The following is a 23,519-nucleotide window of genomic DNA, read 5'->3' on the forward strand; positions in this document are numbered from 1 at the left end:
CCCTGATACCACTGTTGTCAAAACTGATTAAGACTGGCCACCCCAAGACGAATTAAGCCACCACAACCATCAGTTATACCAAATTGGATGCATTTGATCCAGAAAAAGAGGTAGTCTCTGAGATAGTAATGGTGACATCAATATCCAAAGGAGAAATTAGAGATGACATAGAAAGATTATTCAAATAAACACTGCTCAGGTTTCCAGAAGATTCTGAGGATGATCTGCATAGGTGAGGAGTCCCAGGAATGTGAAACAAAGAGGCCTTTTGTGTTTCAATTACAATATAATTGTTTACACATTTTGGAAGCACACCAGACTGCATCTGATCTTTGAAGCTAAGCAGGGTCAGCCCAGGTCAGTATTTGGATGGGAAACTGCCAAGGAATACCAAATGCTGTAGGCTACATTTCAGAGGAAAGAACTGGCAAATCCACCTTTTCAATATCCCATACCTAAGAAAACCCTATGAAATGCAGGGGGTCTCTGTAGGTCATCATGTGACTTGAAGGCGCACACACCCCACCACAGAATCACATTTATATTTGAGATAATTCTCTCTTTCATTTTTAAAATGTGGAAGATTTCTTGAAACGTAAAGCTTTAGTGCTTTGCTACATAATTAAGAGACTTTGCATTTCCAATGTGTTCTAACATTTTGAAACTCTGTAATACAGTGCAAGTGCGCCTTCTAGCTTACGCAGAAGTGGCGCGATGGGAAAAACAATGGGATGTGAGCATATGCAGATTTCCCCTTATGTGAGGGGATCTGGAATGGATCTCCGACATAAGGGGAGGGCCCGCTGTATACTGTATTAAAGATTTTATACTTTCATTTAATTACATCATGAAGTCTGGTATGGCTGGCTGAATTTACAGGAAGTACTATTGTTCATGGAATCCAGCAACACTCTTGGCTTTATACAGGGTTTGATCATCACCAGCTTAGAATATGGAAACAAACTGCACAATTGGCCAGTCAGTCAAGAAATAGGAACTTATTTGACTTTTCCCATGACCCATCAATGAGCATAATTTTGCAATTGTTGCAAAGATTACTTATGAAATTGCTGGAAATATTAAACTGATCTCTTAAAGAGAGCCTTCCCAAACCTTATCCCCGCCAGAAAGTTTGCACAACAAGTCCTAACAGGCCCAACTAGCAATACCAATGGGCAGGGATGATAGCAGTTGTCAACCAAAACTTCTAGAGAACACCAGATTTGAGGAAGTTGAGCAAAACCCATTTGCATTATTACCCCTAAAAGAGTGGACATTTTACATATTTCATTTAAAGGTCCATCACAAAAAGCAGCCTCATACTACGCCAAAAAAAGCTTTATATTAGCTAAAGTATATTGGGCTTTATTAATACTAAAATTGGGCTTTATCAATACTAAGGTTAGTACAAAGTATTATCTACCTTTGACCAGCAACCAATCTCACAGGTCTTAAACTGTTATCCTTTCAATCAGCTACCAAATCTTTTTAAGTGAAGATGATAGGGTCTGAATCCAGGGCCTGCTATACGTAAAGCAGTTACTCTGCCTGTGAGCCATGATCCTTTCATGCTAATAATTCTCTAGGATCTAAGAAAGCAGAAATTTTTCAAATGAGACCTAACTCTAAACAAAACCATTACATATTGGAAATCATAATAATTTATCAAAAATACAGAGGTTAGCTTTTGAAGTAACACATTTTGAAGTAACATGAAGAAGAGTAAGATAGAACAGGCATGACAAGTTCAATGCTGTTACCTTGAAAAAGCAGAAATAGAGTTGGTATAGTGGGGGACTTAACCAAAACCAAGATTTAGCCCTATTGTGGAAGAAAACAGCAACTCGTTTTTTCAGATGGTTTATTCAGTAAAGTCAGCAGTATAAGTAACCAGGTCTGTGTTAGTTCAGCTGATTAAAGCTCATGTTGTTGCTGCTAACTACCCTTGAGTCAACCCCGATTCATGGTGACCCTGTGAATGAGACATCTCCAAGACCTCCCATCCTCTATTGCTCTGCTTTGATCTTGTAAATTCAGGCCAATAATCTCCCTGATTGAGACTAGCCATCTAGCATTTGGTCTTCCTCTCTTTCTACTGCCCTCTACATTTCCTAGCATTATTGTCTTTTCTAATAAGTCATGCCTTCTCATGATGCGGCCAAAGTATGACAGCCTCAATTTGATCATCTTGGCTTCCAAGGAGATTTCTGGCTTGATCTGTTCAGGGATGCATTTGTTTGTGATTTTGGCTGTCCATAGTCTCTTCTGCTCTGTTCTCCAGCACTGCATCTCAAATGAGTTGATTTTCTTCTTATCCACTTTCTTCACTGTCCAACTCTCACATCCATACATAGTGATGGGGAATACAATGGTATGGTTGATTCTAACTTTAGTACTTATGACAAATGGCATATACAGCAAGCACTCACTGGCAAACTATAATTATATTTTTTACAAAGAGATGTGGCAGAAGAGAGTTCTGTGCCACTCCCTCCTTACACAGGATTAATGCTTTTATTAGAAGCAATGTAACAGTCATTCATAATTGTGTTCAGTACCTCTTTGTAAATCATTATCAAGTGAAACTCTTGAACATTCTTCCCTTACCAGCCCTTGTCAGTGCACTTTGCTCACCTCTGTGCGAGGGAGAAAGTCTGGATCTGCCTGGATCCTGGCTATAATCTCACAAAGAATGATCCCGTATGAGAATACATCCGCCTGGAGAAAGAAAATATGAGTTTTAATAGAGGTCTGTTTTAACTGTCAGGGTTCTCAAACTATAAAAGACTTCTCCTTCGTATAACTCTCTAACATTTAAGGTTCTTACTTTCCACTATTTGCCAAAGATCAAGAAAATACAAACACAGGCCCTGGAGAGCAGCAGTTTCTCTTCATTGTTTCTCAGGAATAATGAAAACAAACTCGCTGAATAAGCCACTTCAGAATGTGCAGAACGGTATCTGTAAAGAAGTTTCATCGAAGATTTTCTACTATAGGATCCTCTGCTGCTTCTTCTCTTTAATCCTCTCTCTCTCTCTCTCTCTCTGCATGCATGTCTGGATCAAACTGCCTCTTCCTGTTTTGTCTCCCCCTGCTTGTATGTTTCAGGGGGTTGTTGGAGTGTATTTTCTTACAACTTTACTCATAATACTGGAACAAATTACTTCATGACTGACACAGATGTCAGTTACTTAGTACTGTATACGCTTAACTTCTGATGACCAGAAGTCATCTTTCCTGAGCTCAGAAAATGCTGTAGATCTGTCAAAAATCTGGTGAGTACACTTCGGGGGGGGGGGGGGGGGGCTCTTGTTTAAAATTAGGTGAAGTTTCACAGCAGTATATTATTGGTTCAACAATAGCTAAAATAAAATAATAGTAATATGTATTTTATAGTATTATAAAAAAAATAACCTCCCTGTAGCAAGTGTGTTTATCACCGGCATCATAATTTTCATAATATACTAGGCTATAAATCTCCAGGAGTTTAAGACATCCTTAGAACAGATCAACACACATATCTAAATGTAAATATAAATAACATATGATAGCAGCTTCAGTGAAAATGAGGAAGCTCCCTTGCAGTCTTTGCCTAACAAGGAACCAACATGCCAAAATAATATGTACTTTAAGAGTGGCCACGCCTACACACAGAATATTTTAGGACAATGAAGGCCATGGGCATTACTGTATATAGAAATATGAAAAATGGCAATGAAAAGTAGGTCATTATATAGAATTTATTAGGGTAAGCACAACTAATAAAGCAGTATGAATCTATGATTTGACTCAGTTGATCAAAACAAGTCATGCTATGTTGAGTAGGATTGAACAATCCACACTTCCATCACCTCTTGTATAGCTACCACAAAAAGGCCTGAATCCACCTAGAGTCTCGACTAATGTAGATTTATAGAATCAATGGAAGTTAGATTTACCAAGTTCGCATTGACTCAGTGGGTCTACTGTAGATGAGACTAACAATCATATTTAGGCCAAGACTTCTTGCTGTGTTAAGCCTGTCACAGTTTCCTATGATGTGTGAGCCAGAAATTGTGGCCGAGCATCGTCTCTACATAACAGTTGTTAACCACAATTTGTCTCTATTTTATATGTTTGTAGATTGCTTCTCAGCCTTTTGGCTAAGAACAGGTGTAGTATTTTGTATGTTTGTACATAGTGCTCAGGCCACAGATCCACAGTTCAGAAATAACAGCTTAACAAACCAAGAAGGCTTTGCAATTAAGGAGAGGAGATAGGAAAGTTATTGCTTGTTCAACACTTGTTCCTGCTAAGACCACCAATGATTCTTGGACCAGAAATGTTACATATGGAGCCAGAGCTGCCACAGATTTAAGAAAAGTCCAAAACAAGAGAAGCTAAATGAAGGAGTAATTTTAAAAAAGTCTGTAAATTTCTTCTGGGCTAGGACATGTGCTACAAAGTAGGAGAAAACAAACTTTGAAGATTCTAATTTTCATCCTTGTGCAAGTGTTAAATACAATTTCCACCTATATAGAAAATTCTGCAAGCTTTCATGGCCGGCATCCATGGTTTTTTGTAGGTTTTTTGGGCTTTATGGCCATGTTCTAGAAAATTTTCTTCCTGATCAGGAAGAAAATTTTCTAGAACATGGTGACATAGCCCAAAACCCCCCACAAAAAACCAATTCTGCAAGCTATTCCACAGTTTGTGGCTAGGTTTGCAATACTTACAGAAATGCTACAAGAACAACACTTGTTCTGTTTTAATAGCATAACATTGGACCTAACACTTGGTCTAACTAAGGCCCGCACAGGTGGAAAGTACGCGCTTTGTGCGCACAAAATGGCAGCACCCGTTCTACACTGGCACCGCCATCTTGACGTCGTGGACGCTTAGTGTCCACACGTCGCGTGGCGGAAGTGACGCCGTGAGTGCGCCGTTGGCCACTTGTGGCGCCACTTCCGGGTCGCAAAAAGAAGCCACTTTTTGCGGCTTCTTTTTTGCTGCGTCGAGGAGTCACGCGGTTTGGCTGCTGGGGCTCCTTGGTGCAGCAAATGACAGTGCCGGCAAACTGCCCGTTTTGGGCGGTCTCTAAGCTTAGTTAATCACTTTATTTGGTAGTAAGTTTTTAAAAAGTCACTGTCATTTCAGTGAACTGAGTTGTCTTGTAACCTACAAAATTCTGAAATCAGATTCAGGAAAGAGGACAGTCCTACTTGATTAATTTAAAGTGAAATGCATTAAACTAAACTGCTTGATTCACTGCAGTCACATCAGAGCAGCTGTAAACATAAAAACGCTAAGGAATTACAACCTGTGCCCCACTGACAATACTTTATGTAAGTGATGTTAACTGAAAACATACCAACCTTTTCATTATATGGCTCATCTCTCAGCACTTCAGGTGCCATCCAGTAAGGAGAGCCCACCACTGGCAGCTTCTCACTTTACGAATTTGAAGGGAGAGATAGTTAAAAGAAGTATTTCATAAGCATTTCATGTGCCCTTTAACTTTAACCACAAGAATAACTATGACCTCACCACATGCAAAATATCCAAATTCAGCTTTGGCACTAATCTACCCATGTTTTATTATATAATTCTGCAAGGAAATATGTTGAGAACCTTTCTGGAAACAGAAAGAATCCATTTATCATAGTGAAGGCATAAAAAGGTTTAATCTCTATATCCAACTTATTAGATCTGTACATTTTAGTTGAGTTCTGTTTCAAACTATTGCGGTTCTGTCCATTAATGGATCACAGTCTGCTGAAATGTTTTAAATAGTTTATACGGGTAAAAGCATGTTATGGCAATACCAAATTGTATTGCCATACAAAGCATGTTCAGGATCAGAACTGTTACAAAAACAGCTGCTGGTATTTTTACCTCATCAGTTAACACTTGTGTTACATTGCACAATAGAAACGAAACTCACATTTTTAACAGGAAAAACAGGAGGATAAGAAAAATGCTTCTAGGTAAAATGAGGACCAAACTAGTGATATCTGAAGATACTGTTCTTCACAGCTAAGGCCCTTGAATCCACTAGCATTTCGAGGATCTGTTTCAGTGCCAGATCCAGTTCGTATGACGAAAAGTATATTTGGACATGTGCAAGTCCATTCCACCATCAGTACCTAATAACAGCCTGCCATAAAACACCAACAGCTGGAAGGTATTGCAAGCTTATACCATGCACAGACACATGCAAGCATTTCTCTCATTTTAGAAATTAATCTTGTTTGACCATAATTTAAATTTATGCTAATTACTTCCAGTGGCACAGGTGTCTTAGTCGACTGCAGCAAAACCAATGAAAATCTTTCTCTGAAGATGCCAGCCAAAAATGCAGGCAAAATGGCAGGAATAAACTCTTCTAGAACATGGCCACATAGCCCGAAAAACCCACAAAAAACTATAAAACCAATGAAAGCTTATGACCCCAACCAATTTATTATGGCATATTAAACACTAACAATTTATTAAACACTAACCAATTTATTATGGCATAATCTTTTCTGGACTAAAGGCTACCAGTCCAAAAGAGTGAAACATTATTCTCAATTGGTAGGTATAATGTACACACATGGGTGTATTTAGAAAAGTAAACAGTGACTTGGTTTTCCAGTTTTTTGCTGAACTGAAAGTTGGCACAGTTCAACAGAGATATTTCAAAGGGTGATTTAAGCCTGAAATACCTGGACTAGAATAATACATTTTAATTCTGTTGGTAAATTATCACATTTTACAGCTATTGTGAAAGGTTACTGCATCCATTTATGACACTGAAGACTGTATGCTTTACATCTTTGCCATTTTATTTCCAATGTTCATATTTTTCTCTTCTATGTGAGAGAGCACATAAAAACTTTGAAGATAATATGTTATGCATCTGATGAACTGGGCTGCACTTTATGGAAATTTACACGATAACAAATTCATCAGGTCTTTGTCTATACAGATTCTGCACTATTCATGCAAATTCATAATTAGAACTGAAAGGCTAGAATATAACCAATTCAGTGAAAATTAACCAGAAGATCTTTTCCTAAGTTTGAACAGCATGTACTCAGGCACTATGATTATTTAGTTCAAATCTGTAGTGCTATTGATCTTTCATTTTGATCAGCTCTGGAAACACTTACCTAAAATCAGGGATTTTCTCTGCCAAACCAAAGTCACCAACTATAGCAGAATATCCATTCTCATCATGCTTTATCAAACAGTTCTGAAAGAAAGAGATAAAAAATTAATTTTGCCTACATTTATTGTCAAGAAACCCCCACAACAGGTTTATCTTAGGCTTGCTATCAGTTGGATACAAGTTGTAGGCACACAACAACAAATCAGAATATTAAAAATGTGAATCCTTCCCTGTGTGTGTGTGTGTGTGTGTGTGAATAGGTTTGTGGAAGTGGTAAACAATGAAAGTGTGAGTGTGGGACAACCAATTTAAGTCTTTGTTTCTATCGCAATTAAATAAGGTATACACAGTTTTGCACAACTGCACTGCATGTTGAACATAGCACAAAAACACAGGATAGGAGCAGGCAGAAGTGGGCTTCTCTCAAGTGGCATCCTGTAAAATCAATTAGTTCAGATACTCCAGCCTGCTCATATAAAGAACAATTTGGAAAAATTAAACTTTTTTGCATTGAATTGTTAATATACTCTTTATTAAGCATGTGGATGGTTGTTTGATTCCTAGTCTGAAATATTATTTGTTTTAACCTGAATCAGATGTACCACATGGAGTTCACTTTGGGATTTATAAATTTACACAAGGTCAACTGAATCAGGCCAACCCAACACACACTTAAAGCTTCTCAATTATGGTCTTTGTTATCTCTCTTCAAAGAATGCATTCATTCAGCTTGCTTGTGGTTAAATATTTGTTCACTGCAAAATACAGCTAAACCCTAGAGGGATAACATTAATCATACTGCAGTGCTAAAACCATGATGAAAATTCAGCACACTCAGTGCAGAAATAACCATGTGCTAATAAGAGGTGTTTTACAAGAAAGTTTTCTCTTCACCCTCAGGTCATGCCTTAAACTGATAAACAATTTTTCAACTATTTAAACAGTCTTTAAAATGAAAATTGACCTTTCCTCTATGGTTTATGGACTTCATGTCCTGAAGATGGAGTACCATATTTTTAAAAATAAATTACTTGGTGGTCAGCAATAACTGATATTCATTGTTTGCTTCCCTGGATCCACACATCCATCCACTATCTGGTTTACAAATACTGCAAGGGAAACCTTTATATGCAAACTAAGAACAGTTTTCTCTGATATTAAGAAGACTACAAAAGTGTTTTTTAATATTTTGTAAACAGATTTGGGGAAAATTAAGTCAGTCTTACATTGCCTTGATGCCTTGGTGTTCCAGACAGGGTTGCTACTACACTTTAAAAAACAACAACACAACACCCAGCTTTACTTTAATTTTAAATGCTGAAGTAGTTTGCTTGAAACTCATATACACAGACGATCAATTAGTAAAGTAACCAATGAACCTACACACTAATTTCACACATAGTGTTCAGCAGAATGCATGGAAATTTTAGTTGGGAGGATATTGGTCTTTTTCAGAAGGCTATGCAAGTCCTTATTCCAGTAGGACTAGTACATGTTTGCCCAAGAGATTCTATAAAAGTGAAATATCTTGTTGCAATCTCTCCTGGTTCCATACTGACTTAGTATCAAGTGCCAGAGAGCGCAATGCAAGTTTTTAACTTTAGATTACTGAACATGTTTCACCATATTGACCAAATTAAGGCACAAGGAAATGATGTTATCACTGATGAAGGGCTCTTTCTTCACATATCTGCAAACATTTGCTGAATCCTTGGGGTTATACCTCAAAGTATTTGTATTAAAAGTTTTGCATCGATCTCCTATGAATTACAAGAATTACTAAAAGGTAAAAACCTAACATGTACAAGTACACTCAAGTAATTTTACTGGTATTCTACTAAAGCTTTGCATGACAGGGCAACTCTGGGGGCTTCTGCATTGTGCCAGCCTGGATCAAGCCCCCACAAAGGCCTCTGAGAAACTTATGCTGATACTTTCGTGTTTTACAAGAAAGTTTTCTCTTCACCCTCAGTTCATGCCTTAAACTGACAAACAATTTTTCAACTATTTAAACAGTCTTTAAAATGAAAATTGACCTTTCCTCATGGTAAGAAAAAGGGGTTATATATACCATGGATACTGAATATTTCCATACCGTCTTTGAAAGTAAGTTTCACTGGGGAAAAGGTGGGATATAAATAAAATAGTAACGATAAAATAAAAAGAACTTAATCCAAACAGTAATAGAAATGAATTCAGTCAGTAGGACTGGAAGGTTGCATTCTCCTTGAAAAAACAGGTTTGCAGTTGCTGCTAGTCTGTTGCCAATTACAATTCAAACTATTGGACATTACCTTTGGAGCATGAAATGGACAGCTAACTGAGTATTTTACATTTCCCCAATCTACTAACGTCACACAGAAAGGTCCTTTTCTGTGTCTCAGCATTCAGAGCAATCTGAAGTAAGGCTTTATCAGGCCAATACCCTCTAACTGACAATTTCCTAGGCCGAATTTGCCAAGCAATGAATGTGAGGCAAGTTATAGACAAATCATCCACTCGGCATAGAACTATGGCTCTTGCTAAGCAGATTCAAGTTCCTTGGAATGTATCGCTGCATTGCTCATATAAAATGGTCCAACAATATATTAACAAACCTGTATGTGTTCATTAGAGAGAGAGTTCTCTTTTGCAGAGTTTACATGATCCAAACAGTGCTTTAGGCTGAAATCTCTGCTGAAAGTCACTTAAAGAAGCTCAAGTCAGGCTTTGAAGAGTTAATATTGTAAATGTTTATGCATAAACAGATGTGAGAGAACATAAAGCTCCATTTGTGTGTTGGGGGAGCTTAACATCTGCTTTGCACAGTGTAATCCTGCTAAGGAAGTGCAACATTCATTTTTTCCCTCCCTCATAAAGAACAGATATCCACTAGCAATAATTTCTCCATGCCACATACAGTTTCCATTGATTTTCACTGTATTATAGAAAGCAAATTCCTCTGAAAGGAACTGCTTTACACTCAGGTTTGTTGCTGCAGATTCATTCATATTAGCAAAAGCATCAACCAAGAGCAAATTGTTCTGTTAAAGGACAATGACGGATGAGTCAGGCAACAGCAAACTTATAGTTCCCCATTTTAAGATTATATTCATGAAATATTATATAGTCATTACTATAAAATGGCAGAACCGAAAGAAATGCTGCTGACTAACAATATATTCTTGCCAACAGAGATTTTTAATATGCCATGTATTTGTCCTGATAGACAGTGGGAAATTAGAGAATTATTAATATGTGGCCTATATACAATAGTCCTTTGGTATCTGTTGGGCTTTGGTTCCAGTGGATCCCCAAATACCTGTGGATCCCCAAATCAGTGGATGCTATAACAATGCAACTTTTGCGCTGAAATGTCTTTTTCTAGTATTTCAGATCTAAATTAAAGTCTTCAATGGCAAGACTTCACAAAACTATCAGTTAATATTTGGCCTGTTTGGAGTGAGGTTCACGAAGACCACAGCTCAACTATAAAATCAGTATAGTGAAATCTGGAAGGACTCCTATAAACAGGAGAAAGACATTTTGGATACTTTTCTTTCCAACACAGGGGACAATAACTCTTTATTCCTCTCTGCACCATCTCCACAGAGCTGGCAGACAGTAAAAGTGAATCCCAGTTTGCAGCTCTGGCATGTCAGCTTCTATTGTTAACTGTGACACAATTTATTTATTGAATATTTTAAAAATCATCATCATTATTTTTAAAATAATGCCTTGCATTTTACAGCCGCTCCCTTTATGAATTAGTGCCATCTGCTTTCAGGTTGCTAAATTTCTGATTGTTTTTCAGCATTTTGTAATTATGCAAAGCTCAAAACCTATGAGTACATTTGTAAGGAAGGATAAAAAAAAATCATACTATTAGATATAACTGGAAATGGCAACATTGATGAGATCTTGAAAAGAAAATTCTGTACAATACTTTGGATTTCTGTTTGTGTTATTGTGTGTCTTTGACTCATTTCCAACTTATGGAAACCTAGGTTAATTTATCACATGATACTCTTGGCAAGATTTGTTCAGAGTGATTTTTGCTTTTGCTTTCCTCTGAGGCTGAGACAGTGTGACTTGCCCAAGTCACCCTGAAGGATTCTATGGGTGAGATTCAAGCCCTGGTCTCCCAAAGTCTTAGTCCTACAGTCAAACCAATATACCATACAGGCTCCTACTGCTGTTTTACCCATTCTTGAAATAGCTTCTGGAATAAAACCACAAAGTGGCTCAATCTAACTTGGCAGCAGTTTAATTTATCTGGGAGCATTTAGATATGCAACATTAAACTTTTAGGGAAGGTGTACAAATTTCTATGTCTGCAATAATTTATTGTTTTCTACAATTTGGGTCCCTGAATTTGGATAACAAGGGGTTTGGATAATTTTTGGCAAACTAAAGAAATATGAGTTGTGCAATTGTCTTCCCAGAAACACAATCCTAACTCATTTACTTTGACCTCTACTTCAGGTTAGCTTCCTTGCAGACATCTACACAACATGAGTTGTTCTGGGAAAGTTTAATCCACTAAACTATGTTTCAGTGTTTTCTCACAATCCTTTAAAGTGACAATTTATGTAACAGTTTTACTGCGGGAGGCACAGAGAAGGAGAGGGGAGAACAAAACCGCTCAAGAATATTAGCTGACCAATATTAGCTGACCACAAAGCATAACATATCTGTTGTAAAATGACTTCACGTGAGAGATAATAGTACCTTAGATGTTAGATCACGATGGAAAATGCCTTTATAGTGAAGGTAACAAAGTCCCAGAGCAATGTCCAGGGCCAGTTTCACTCTCACTGCCCAGGGCAGATGCTGGTTGCCGTCTAACAACTGTTCCAGGTTACCACAGTTGATATACTGGGGGAAAAAAGATTTATCATTTTAAAAATAAAATTACAGTTAAAACTGGACTTCAAAACAAAGCAGTTCTTGAGATAAAAGCTGGTGGACTTTTTGACTAGGGTACAACTAAGTTTATACAATAGTATTAATAATTTATTAAGTTGTGATCCCAAACAACTTTACTAAGTAACTGTATCAGCACATTTCAAAGCTGCTCAGATGACTGTCATGGGCCAAGAAGAAAACCACGCACATGCCGGTTCCCATTTAATAGATTAAAAAACAACACTAAAAATGCAAATGCAGAACACTTCATTTATGACTCTACATCAAATAGCAAGATGGTAACAAATGAGAAAACAGGACACAGCCATATTGGCTCTCATAATGTCCAGTTCCATAAAATGCTCCTGCAAGTATTTATAAACAGTAAGCAAATAAGTATTCAATAACATAACAGATCCTGGATTTCCATTACAGTACTCTGATTACTTTTTTTTTGCCAGCAGGGGGAGTTATGAAGTAATTCACTATTGTTCTCTCCCCCTTGATTCCTACAATAACATGTTCTTGTTATTGCAGCCTTGGGTCCCTCTGGGGAGAAAGGCGGAATATAAATGAAATAAAATAAATAAAATAAATAAATAGTTTGATTATTTGGGAATCTTGACATTCATGGACTGTTCAGAATAGCATCCCATTGTGAAATATTTCTGCAAGCCAACACATACTGTAGAGTTGCACAGATGTAATAAATGAAAAGTCACACTTGTTAAGCAGTAAGAAAATTCAACATGAATGCTTACGATTCGCTATAATACACATAGTTTAATAAAAGTTTGCACTCCAAGTGACACTTTAATATAAAGTAGGAACCCAATAATTATATAATTCACTAAATTACAAATCAAACAACTGTTCATTTTTAACTGTCCAAATGACTCAAGGATCTAAGGATCAAAACGACATGTTCTTTGGCTGCATACCAAACTACATGGCCCAGATTTTAGGAGCCAGCTCAAGTTGCTCAGTATCTTATGCCAGAAGTGTTCAAGGCCAGCTCACAAAAAAGTGTAGTTGTTTACCACTTGCAGACCAGGATCATGAAATACAGCAATCTTTGCTAAGAACAAATTAATTCTTCACAATAGAAAGATAATGTTACTATGTCAATCATTCTTTGGTTGCAGCAAGTATTTAGTTGAGACAAATGCAAGGTTCTATTAAGTTAGAGCTGTGTCATATCTGATACAATGAAAAAATGTTTGTATGTGTGGTGAACAACACAGTGCACATGTGTGTTTTGTGCCTTAACATAATTTCTCATTTATGGAGACCCTAATGCTTGGGGTCTTCATGGGGTTTTCTTGGCAAAAATTATTCACAGGAAGTTTGCCATTGCCTTCTCCTAAGGCTGAAAGCATATGTCTTGCCCAAAGTCACCCAGTAGGTTTCATGGCTGAGCTAGCAATCAAACTCTGGTCTCCAGAATCATAGTCCAACACTCAAATTGCTATGCCATGATTCAAAGCTGAAACCATGCACATGCTATGGTCAGAAACTTATGTCATGCGTTTTCCCACCTAGTTTCCTCTTCCTCTGCCAAGAAAAGGAAAACTAGTAAGTGTATACATAAAACTGAACCTGTGAGGCAAACAAAAAAGTAAATATTAAGGAGTACCTAACTACACCAAATACTGCTTTTTACGCTACAGGAACAATCACGTTATTTTCAGTCCACAGTCAACATTTTGTCCACTTCTGCAGCAGAGACCTATATCAGCACTTTCTAGTAATAATTTGTTGCTAAATTATACCAGATTGCATCTGCTTCCTAGATCTGAGGCATAAAGGGAACACTGTCTTGGCAGGAAACCCACTATTACTAGGGCGATGCTAAAGAGGGCCAACTTAGAAGAAGACATTTCAAAGATGAACAAAAGTGAGGGATACTGCACTTGTTGGAGAGAGTAGAGGAGGGATTTGATACTCTCTGGTTGTTTACAGCTTTAAGAAAAGGTTGCCTGTCTGTATTTTTTATTTTTAATCAGCTTACACAGCTGTGCAGCTATTACTTCCTGCTGGGAAAGATATGTTTGAAAAAGAGAGAGAGAGAGAGAGAGAGAGAGAGAGAGATGGAGGAAGTAGACATAACAGTAGAGACTGGACAAAAATGAGGAGGATCAGCCCAGAATACTTCCATTAAGACAATCTAAGTGGTTCTGGTGATGGTCCCTCTGAGACAAAGGTGTTACTGCTTCATACCAGGTTGGTGAATTGGAAAAAGTCATCTAGCACTTAATTCTGGATGAGCATTCCTACCTGATTTGAGTTTGCTGGATGTGGGGAGGGATGAATCTCTCCATCTTTGCCCAACAATATTGTGGGAAACAAGGAGGCAGAACTACAATGATTTACTGCAATTGTATTCTCGTAATCAAGTGCCCCATTCTACAGTCCTTCCAGTTTCGGTGTATCTGATGGTATTTAAGACAGTACAGGGATTCTGCAAATGTACTGCCACACAATTTCCTTTCCCGAGTTAAATAGTGCCGGAGCCCTCCTACTGGTTATGCTTGAGGACTTCAACATATATTTTACTTGGAAACAATTCCATGGCAATCAAGAATATGTTGCAATTGGTATCTGGCTCCTCAAATTCAGCAAGGTACACTAGGTTTGGGGGGTTGTTGTTGTTTTTTTGAGCAGGATAATGATTTTGAAAAAAACAAACCCTTTTCATAGACAGATCACTACTTGGTGGGGTTTATATTTATTAGGACCTAAAATTTCTCTAAGGACAGACGTACAATTAAGATTTTCAATTCCAGGAGGCTGATGGATACAAATGGTTTCCTGATTTTTTCTAACATTTCTGTGATAAACATCCCTGGTTTTCATGCTAGGGTGCGTGTGGGGATAATAAAATAAACACAACAATCTGAGCAATGTTGACAAAAGCCTTAAGACCCAAGTCCAGCTGAGAATCTGAGGTACTTTTCAATGGTGATAAAGACCCATTATTAACCAGTAACTAGTTTTTTGATCTATACATTCTTGCATATGGGCTATGTATCTGCTTCAAATTCATGCAAAATCTTTTCTCAGTGCAGTGTACATGATAAATCTTGCTGTGCTGATCACTTTCAGTTTTGGAAAAAGACTACATCTAAACCTAAACCTAGCAGAAAGCACGAAGGACCTTTCTGAAGGGGGGATTGGAGTGCGTGAATGCGTGAAAAACAAGAGCCATTTGAGTGTTGGGCTATAACTCTGGAGATCAGGGTTCAAATCCTTGCTTGACTATGGAAACCCACCTTGGACAAGTTACACTCTCTTAACCTGAGGAAAGCAAAATCAAACCCACTCTGAAGAAATCATGTCAAGAAAACCCTGTGATAGGTTCATCATAAGTTGATAACAATTTGAAGGTACACAACAACATGGGTGGGGGAGACACTAGTTATCTGTGAGCTCCTGAGAGATTTTATTTTGCAGACAGACTGAGGCCACATTATCACTCGCACCTGCAAAGTGTTGTTTTGATTTGGTCAAGGCCATAATCAGGTTCACAAGTTGGGATCTTTTTCTAACAGGTCTGCAAAAAACAAAAACAAACAAACAAACAAACAAAAAACACCATAGACCAAACAATACTTTGGTGCTTCCTCACAGCTTCATGCTTGCTTCACTGTTGATAGTTTTATACTCCACTTATGCTTTGGTTCTTGTAGGCCTCAATCTTGTATAGTATAAAAAGTTAACTAGGACCTGAAAAAGACAGGCATTTTAAGCCAGCTTCTGCGCAGCTTGGGGGCATGGCATTTAGATGATGCATGCCCCAAAGCTGCAGCCCACACCCAGTCCAGGAAGGAGCGGATCTTTTCTGCTCCTTGCTGCAGTCCATTTGGGACTGCAGAGGCAGCCGGATTGGGGCCACGCATGTGTGGTTGCTGTGGCCCTTGTGCAAATGGTGCTGGCTCAACCCAAATCTGTCCTTTTGGGACATTCTGTTTCACCCCTTAGCTATACTTTTGTTATTTTGTTCTGTTATAGTTCAAAAAGAGTGATGTTCATATGTAGTTCCCCCCTGTCCTTGTTCCATTTGTACCTATTCCAGTCTTCCAGTATTCCATTCTGGAGGTTGCTTTTGATATTATTCCAACTCTGGCCAATCAGCCAATGATACAGTTTCCAAATCAGGCTAAATGCATGTTCTGGGATGGTGGCAGTTCTACTTTTCAAGGTTGGCATATCCAGATTAAAAGAGGAGCTGGGGTTTCTGGAATGGCAATCTATTCCCCCCCCCCCCACCGGGTTTTGTTTCTAGACACCACTCACTGCTAAAAAAGAAGCCTTGTGCTATTGAAGTTCCACTAAAAACTGAAGCCTGTTACGGAAGAGCTCTATAGGAACAAACAATTACAGGGAGAATTTTGGTTCAGCTGAGTATTTTGTTGCTTGCTTCTCCACAGTTCACAGCAGAATCTACTTTAAGAAGTACTACAAGTTTATTGTTAACCATTTACATTACTGGTTGTTCATATTGCGAACTAGATACAGTATATCTACTTCCAGAGTATTGGCAAAGATTTTCATTGAAACATTTCCCCTCAGAAACAGAAAAGCTGTCTGGGACAGGAAGAAGATAGAATGAAGATTGAACATCTCCAGTATTCCTGGCTTAATCTGCTTCAGTCTCCTTTACAGAATCTTTTGTTCAAACGTAATGTTTCTAGCAGCTTATTATTAACCTCTCCTCTGAACAGTCTAACAATGAAATAAAGCATGTACAGGTGCCCTCTTCTAAGGTCATGCTGTAAAAGCTGCAAAAACACAATCACACTTCAAGTATTTATGCAAACTAAGGCACAATACCCTTTTAATGGGAAGTACTTGCAGAAGGAGGAAAGGCTAAAACCAGCCAAGAATTCATGACTGTATCTGTATGCAACAAGTTGCACAGCTATATGGAGGAACAGATCTATCACAGAAGAAAGCAAAAACAAAGGATAGGCTTACAAAGAAGTAACCTAATTCCACAGCATCCCTTCTAAGCATGTCATTATGTGGGGAAACTTCTGTGAACCAGATTGTGTATAAACAAATGTAGAGATCAGCAAACATTAGTACTAGACCAGTACTTTTTGCAACTATGTTTGTAGATGCTGCCCATTGCAGGCAGCATACCACCTATTCACACCTAGGCTGGGCCACACAATCCAATACAGGCTGAGTCTCCCTTATCTGAAATACTTGGGACCAGAAGTATTTGGGACTTTCCAGATTTTGGAATATTTACATAGTAATGTATCTTGGAGACGAGATCCAAGTTTAAACACGAAATTCATTTATGTTTCATATACACCTTATACACATAGCTAGAATGTATTTTTATACATAATATTTTAAATATAATTTTACACATATTTTAAAATAATGTTGTGCATGAAATAAAGTTTGTGTACACAGAGCCATCAGAAAGCAGCGATTCACTATCTCAGCTATTTTGGATGCCTTCCAGCTCCTGGCAGTCTTGGACAATACGAATTATCTAGACCCATGTGAAACCAACTTCATAGCAGGATGCGGAGTTGAGACTGCTATGGTCACCTTAGTGGATGATCATTGCCTGAGCACTGATGGGGGAGTGTGTCCCTGGTGGTGCTTTCGGACATCTCAATGACATTCAATACCATCAACCATAGTATCTTTCTGGAACGTCTGGGGGATTTGCGAATCATAGGCACTGTGTTTCAGTTGTTCTGATACTATCTCTTGGGTAGGTTCCAGATAGTGGTGCTTGGGGATAGTTGCTCCTCAAAAAAGAGGTGTTATATAGCATAACACAAGGTACCCTCCTATCACCAATACTATTTAACATGTACATGAAACTGGAGGCATGGGGTGGCATGCTATCAGTATGCTGTTGACACCCAAATATATTTTTCCATGCAGTCAAACACAATCTAAGCTAAAGACAGTGCTTGAATGAATGTCTGGAGGAGGTAATGGGCTGGAGGAGGAATAAAAAATTGAAGCTAAATCCAGGTAAGACAGAGGTGCTTACTGACAAGGGTCCTAACCTGGGTTTGGAGGTGTGTAAACCAGTCCTGGATGGGATTGCTCTCTCTCTGAAAGACTGTGATTGCAGCTTGGGAGTTCTTCTGGATCCATCACTCCAAAATGGCAGCTCAGATAGGTGAAATGGCCAGGAGTGCCTACTATCAGTTTCGGCTGATATGCCAGCTGTATCCTATTGTATCCTATCTAGAGCTGAAGAACCTAAAGATGGTAGTCCATTCACTGGTAATCTCAAGAATGAACTTTTGCAATGCACTGTACATGCTATTTCTGTACCAAGTTTGGAAACTTCAGTTAGTTCAAACCTCAACAGCCAGATAGATTACTGGGACATCCAGACATGATCATATTACATCAATATTAAAATCACTCCACTGGCTGCCAATTAGTTCCCAGGTAAGGTACAAAGTGTTGGTTATTACCTTTAAAACCTTACATAGTTTTCGGTCGAGGTTACATATAGGATCACCTCCTCCCATATACTCTGCCCTGTACACTCACATCCTCTAGCACACATTTACTCCAGTCTGGCAAGACTAGGTTGACAACTGTCAGCCAGAAGACTTTTTCTTCAGCTGCCCATAGACTGTGGAATGACCTCCCAGAAGAGATCTGACAGCTGAATATGCTGTCCAAATTTAAAAGAGCATTAAAGACCAAGATCCTCTGGCAGGATTATTCAGATGATTTTTAAATTATGTATTTTAAGTTATGAAATTTAATTGTGGATTGTTTTAGTATGTATACGTTTTATTTGTTCTGTGTATGCATTTTAACTGAAGTCTTTTAACTGATATTGTTTGTCTGTTAATTGTTGTTGTTCCCTGCCTCTCCATGGGCAGAGGTGGGTAAGTAATAAATGTTGTTGTTATTGTTATAGATTTTGGAGTATTTTGGATTTCAGGGATACTCAATCTGTATGTGGAGGGAATCACACAGAAAAATGGCCAGTGGCTATAATCTATACTGGGGGGGGGGGGCACACAAGCAAACAATAAGCCAATAAATAAATTCTGCAGAAAAGTGACCAGTGGAGTGCCACAGGGTTCTGTCTTGGGCCCAATTCCATTCAACATTTTTATCAATGACTTAGATGACAGAATAGGGGGCATGCTTATCAAATTTGCAGATGACACCAAATTAGGAAAAATAGCTTGGACCCAAGAGGACAAAATCAAAATTCAAAATGATCTTAATAGATTAGAAAACTGGGCCAAAGCTGACAAAATGAATTTCAACACAGAGAAATATAAAGTACTGCACTTATGGCAAAAAAAGAAAAGAAAAGAAAAGAAAGGCATAGATATAGGATGGGGGACACCTGGCTTAATGAGACTTATACATGTGAAAGGGATCTAGGAGTCCAAGTAGACCACAAATTGAACATGAGTCAACAGTGTAATGTGGTAGCTAAAACGGCCAATAGGATTCATGGCTGCATCAATAATACTGTCTAGCTCAAAGGAAGTAATAGTGCCACTCTATTCTGCCTTGGTCAGGCCTCACCTGTAATATTGTGTCCAGTTCTGGGCAATACAATTAAAAAAGAATGTTGAGAAGCTGGAGCATGTCCAGAGGAGAGCGACCAAAATGGCGAAGGGTCTGGAAACCATGCCCTAGGAGGAGAGACTTAGGGATCTGGGTATGTTTAGCCTGGAGAAGAAGATTAAGAGGTGATATGATAGCCCTCTTTAAATATTTGAAAGGATGTCATACTGAGGATGGAACAAGCTTGTTTTCTGCTGCTCCAGAGAATAGGACCTGGAACAATGGAATCAAGCTAGAAGAAAAGATATTCCACCTCAACATCAGGAGGAACTTCCTGACAGTGACAGCTATTCAAGTGGCAGAGGGGTTGTGGCCTCTTCCAACTCTATGGTTCTGTGAATACACAAAGTAGTATGGGTGCACACTATTTTATATCTATTTGTGCGTACATTTAAAATTCCTATGAGATCACTTTTATTACATGCCAGATTTGCCCAATGCATGCTGTGGGGAAAGGGCAGATCAATGCAAAAGGTAGATGTTAATGATTATACAGAGTTTACATTTGTCTTTATTAGTACTGTACTCATGTTTGCGAGAACAACTTATGTAAGATTAACATATCATAGCATACATACTGGTAATAACTTGACAAAAACGCTCTCAACTCTATTGAAAATGACTGGTGCACAGAAGACTGACCAACAATTCCAAAAAGGTATTTTGATTCCCAAAGGGATCCTTGTGGCTGATGCTAACATACACCAGAGAACACTGATTTTAAGAACTGGGGGCAAGAGTGTGGATGGCAGTTGAGCTTTGCAAGCAAATTTCTGAGTGTTTCTTTTTGGTAAATTATAGTAGAACTACAAAAGAATAGGCTCACCAATTACAATCAAATCAATGAGATGAGGTAAGGCTAATGATCAATATGCAGTGACTGAGGTTGGATGCAGGATCTAATAAATAAATAAATAATAATAAAATTTTTATTTATACCCCGCCCTTCCAAACGATCAGGGCGGCTTACAAGAGCACCAAAGTGCAAACATCATACAAAGTTAAAAACAGCCAAGACCATAAACATAATAACAATCCTTAAAAACAATAAAAAGCCCCTTAGCCCAACCTCTCGGCCACGAGAGAGGAGGGAGGCCCGTAGGATATTTAGTCGGGGAATGCCTTATTAAATAGGAAGGTTTTAAGACCCTTCCTGAATTGGGCCAGGGTGGTAGATGAGCGGAGCTCCATGGGCAGCGTATTCCAAAGGGCTGGGGCAGCTGTGGAAAAGGATCTTCTGGCAGTAACAGCCAACCTGGCCCCAGGCACCTTCAGGAGTTGCTGCCCAGATATTCTGAGGGTGCGAGGCGGAATGTACGGGGAGAGGCGGTCCTTCAGGAAACCTGGGCCCAAGCCATTTAGGGCTTTATAGGTAATAACCAACGCCTTATATTGAGCTCGGAAGCGGATGGGCAGCCAATGGAGATCTTTAAGCACAGGTGTTATATGGCTGGTCCTGGGGACACCAGTGACCAGCCGCGCTGCCATGTTCTGCACCATTTGCAGCTTCCGAGTTTGGTATAAGGGTTGCCCCATGTAGAGTACATTGCAGAAATCCAATCTCGAAGTTACCAGAGCATGTACGATGGTTTCAAGGTCCCTCTGGGCCAGGTATGGGCGCAGCTGGCGAATCAGCCGAAGCTGATAACAGGTACTCCTGACCGTCGCATTCACCTGAGCAGTCAGGTGAAGGGACGAGTCAAGAAGCACCCCCAGACTGCGCACGGAGTCCTTCACGGGGAGCGTGACCCCGTTCAGGACAGGTGGAACCACCACCATTCCTGGACCAGGGGAACCTATCACCAGTACCTCCGTTTTCTCTGGATTAAGTTTGAGTCGGTTTTCCCTCATCCAGCCCATTACTGACTCTAGACAGGCCACGAGAGGAGAGACGCCATCCCTGGTCACTGCATCAGTCGGAGACATAGAGAAAATAATTTGGGTGTCATCAGCGTACTGATAACCCCGCGCCCCATGTCTCCGGATGATCTCTCCCAGCGGTTTCATGTAAATGTTAAATAGCATGGGAGACAGAATGGCTCCTTGAGGGACCCCGGTTTTAAGGGCCCGCTCGCTGGAGCACACGTCTCCCAGCTGCACCATCTGGGACCTCCCAGAGAGGTAGGAGCGGAACCACTGGAGCGCAGTGCCCCCGATTCCCACCTCAGCCAGGCGCCCCAGAAGGATACCATGGTCTATGGTATCGAAAGCCGCTGAGATGTCCAAGAGCACCAACAGGGACACGCTTCCCCCGTCAATGCTCAGACGGAGATCATCGACCAAGGCGACCATGGCCGTCTCAACCCCGTGACCCGCCCGGAAGCCAGTTTGAAATGGGTCCAGATAATCCGTTTCATCCAAGACCGCCTGAAGCTGGATCGCAACCGCCCTCTCGATCACCTTTCCCAAAAATGGTAGCAGCGAAACAGGCCGATAATTATTATGAACCAGGGGGTCGAGGGAGGGCTTTTTTAGAATCGGTCTTACTATGGCCAATTTAAGATCCGATGGAAATCGCCCATCCCTGAGAGATGTATTAATTATCCGGCGTAGCAAAGACGTTACCGCCGGTCCCCCCTGGGCCGCTAACCATGAGGGACAGGGATCGAGGGAGCAGGTCGTCTTCCGAACACTTCCGAGGATCTTGTCCACATCCTCGGTACTCACCAACTCGAACTGATCCAGTTTAACATAGTCCACGGAGGCTCTGGACACTTCTACCCTAGGTTCTGCCAAAACGTCGGCGTTCAGACCTTCGCTTATACGAGAAGTTTTATCCACGAAAAAGTCGTTAAACAAGTCACAGCAGGCCTTAGAAGGTTCAAGGATCTGGTTCAGGGTGGGAGGGAGCTGAGTTAGCTCCCTGACCACCCTGAACAACTCTGCCGGACGCGACTCCGCGGACGCAATACGAGCACCATAGAACGAATTCTTTGTTGCTCGTATTGCCTCTCCGTAGTCCTTTAATAGTCGGTCTAGGAGAGTCTTGTCGTCGAAGCAAAGGTGTTTCCGCCAACGGTACTCTAGCCGTCGCAGGACCCGCTTCCTGGCCCGGAGATCTTCCGTATACCAGGGCTTACGTTTGGAAGCGGGCCTGAGAGGGCGCTTGGGAGCGATTCTGTGTATAGCCCCCGAAAGACCGGTATTCCAGATACCGGTAAGGGCATCAACAGAGTCGCCATCATTTCCAACCGTGAGCCCCTCTAAGGCTTCTTGGAATCTCCCAGGTTCCATCAGGTTCCATCTACTACTGATAGATGGAAAAGGCTCTTTTTACAGCATATGCAGTTTCCAGGGAACCTCTCCCCAACTGCCCACACCACAGTCTACCTCAGTCATGAGAATTAGTTCCAATCCCGTGTAGTATTTTTGGGACAGCTAGAAGAGGGATCTACTGCAGAGAGAATGGGCAGGAAAATCTGCTCCATGTGGCTAAATCAGGATCTAATCCAAGCATAATTTTTAAAGGAATGAAAGTAAATGGACATGCCACAAAAAGAAAGTCTCCAACTGTTTTGCAAAACCTGGTGTTCAGCTTCTGCTGGATGGGATTACGTTCCCTTTGAAATCTCAGGTTCACAGCTTGGATGTATTCCTGGACTCAGGCCTGAGCACGGCTGTCCAGGTGTTGGAGTGGCCTGAAGTGTAACTGCAGTGTTAAAACTTGTGCAACAGCTGCATTTCGTCTGGGTTATGGAAACACAGAGTCAGTTGTGGCTATGGTTGTATTCCAGCTTGGATGTATTCCTGGACTCAGGCCTGAGCATGGTTGTCCAGGTGTTGGAGTGGCCTGAAGTGTAACTGCACAGTTAAAACTTGTGCAACAGTTGCATTTTGTCTGGGTTATGGAAACATACGATCAGTTGTGGCTATGGTGACACACGCTGTGGCCAGATTGCTAACTGGGGCTGAT

The 23,519-nt window shown here is 40.0% G+C and overlaps 1 protein-coding gene across 1 annotated transcript in view; it reads right to left on the bottom strand.

The window, feature by feature from the left end:
• Window positions 1–23,519, bottom strand: part of TESK2 (testis associated actin remodelling kinase 2) — a 78,696-nt gene that overhangs the window by 9,419 nt on the left and 45,758 nt on the right. The window contains exons 5-8 of the mRNA XM_089515027.1: window positions 11,843–11,989; window positions 7,134–7,216; window positions 5,355–5,430; window positions 2,635–2,718 (exon numbers count right to left, since the gene is read on the bottom strand). Coding sequence (XP_089371153.1) covers window positions 2,635–2,718; window positions 5,355–5,430; window positions 7,134–7,216; window positions 11,843–11,989 — 390 coding nt within the window. The remainder of the gene's footprint in view (window positions 1–2,634; window positions 2,719–5,354; window positions 5,431–7,133; window positions 7,217–11,842; window positions 11,990–23,519) is intronic.

Source organism: Sceloporus occidentalis, unplaced genomic scaffold, assembly GCF_023333645.1.
Source record: "Sceloporus occidentalis isolate IW3139 unplaced genomic scaffold, rSceOcc1.0.p SCAF_3, whole genome shotgun sequence".
Lineage (NCBI taxonomy): Eukaryota > Metazoa > Chordata > Lepidosauria > Squamata > Phrynosomatidae > Sceloporus > Sceloporus occidentalis.